Here is a 1,398-nt window from a genome sequence, read left to right as displayed (position 1 = left end):
ACAGCTCGCCGGGGGCTGCCGGTTCCCGGGATGCCGTCGTGGAGCAGCAGACAGGGCAGCGTGCGCGGGCACTGGAGGAGCAGTGGGTCCTCATGCTGCCTCCCCACGTCCTTGCATCACAGCAGCTTCATTTGTCTGTGGCACCGGAGCGCTTGGGGACGTTGGGATGAGCGGAGGTCATCCCTTGTCGGGGGGATGGCGGCTGCGTGTCCCCTGCCACTCACAGGCACCTCCAGAGCCCAGACGCGTTTGAAGCCAGAGCTCAGACTCGGTGGGAGATTTCACCCAAGCTCCCCGCTTGTAATTACCGTGTGGCGATCGTCTCCCTTTCCCTAGCCATGCGGTGTTGCTAGTGTGGTCGGCAGCCAAGCTTTGGAATTTCCCCCCAGCCATATTGCAGGGATTTCACCGCACCGGCGGCAGGCGTAATTGTGGTATTTCGTTGTACGTGACTCTGTGCAGGCACGTGTATTTAGAGGCATAAAAATCGCGGGCTTTTATCGCAAGAGGGGGCTGCTGACAGGCTTGGCCCGTGCCGGGGTCGCCGTGGGCTGGTGGATGGGGAAGGCTGTTCCCCTCCAGCGCGGGAGCCGATTAAGGAGAGGGTGACCCCAGAGAGACTCAGCAATGAGTTTTGGCCCAGTTGGTTTGATTGCAGGTTAATTAAAATAGTGTTGTGCTGGCAGAGCAAAGGCTTCAACTGGCCATGAGGGACTTGGCGAAGGAACCAAAGCTGAATTTGCTCTTGAAGGAGGTCCTTGAGAGCTTGCTGCAGGCGGGGAGAGGGTCCCCATGCCGCTTGCCTCCCCGTCCCTTGCTGGGCGCTGTCACTGCCACTTCCCTGCTAACGTGGCCCTTCTCTTCCCATTCTCTAGGTCAAGCTGGGAGCTGCCCGACCTGAGAGAAGGAAGAGTAAAAGCCATCAGCGATTCGGATGGTGTGAGCTACCCCTGGTACGGAAACACCACAGAAACTGTGACCCTGGTCGGGCCCACTAACAAGATCTCCAGGTTCTCGGTGAGCATGAATGACAATTTCTACCCCAGCGTGACATGGGCTGTCCCTGTGAGCAACAGTAACGTGCCGCTGCTGACCAGGATTAAAAGGGACCAGAGCTTTACCACGTGGCTGGTGGCCATGAACACCACCACCAAGGAAAAGATCATCTTGCAGACTATAAAGTGGAGGATGCGAGTGGACATTGAGGTTGATCCCATGCAGCTGCTGGGGCAGCGGGCACGGCTGGTGGGAAGGACTCAGCAGGAGCAGCCCCGGATCCTCAGCAGGATGGAGCCCATCCCACCAAACGCACTAGTGAAACCCAATGCCAACGATGCCCAAGTCCTCATGTGGAGACCCAAGCGAGGCCAGCCTATAGTCGTGATACCTCCCAAGTAG

At 58.3% G+C, this 1,398-nt stretch overlaps 1 protein-coding gene across 1 annotated transcript; it reads left to right on the top strand.

Annotated features, from left to right (window-relative positions):
• Positions 1-875: 875 nt before the first annotated feature.
• Positions 876-1,398, top strand: FAM78B (family with sequence similarity 78, member B; the record flags this gene model as incomplete). Its single annotated transcript, XM_009700914.1, has 1 exon — positions 876-1,398. A coding segment is annotated over one exon (523 nt), but the record flags the coding sequence as incomplete, so codon positions are not given.

The sequence above is a fragment of the Cariama cristata genome, unplaced genomic scaffold (assembly GCF_000690535.1).
Source record: "Cariama cristata isolate BGI_N322 unplaced genomic scaffold, ASM69053v1 scaffold29705, whole genome shotgun sequence".
In the NCBI taxonomy this organism is placed as follows: Eukaryota; Metazoa; Chordata; class Aves; order Cariamiformes; family Cariamidae; genus Cariama; species Cariama cristata.
Note: the sequence above shows the minus strand (reverse complement) of the source record. Positions and strands in the feature narration are given on the sequence as shown.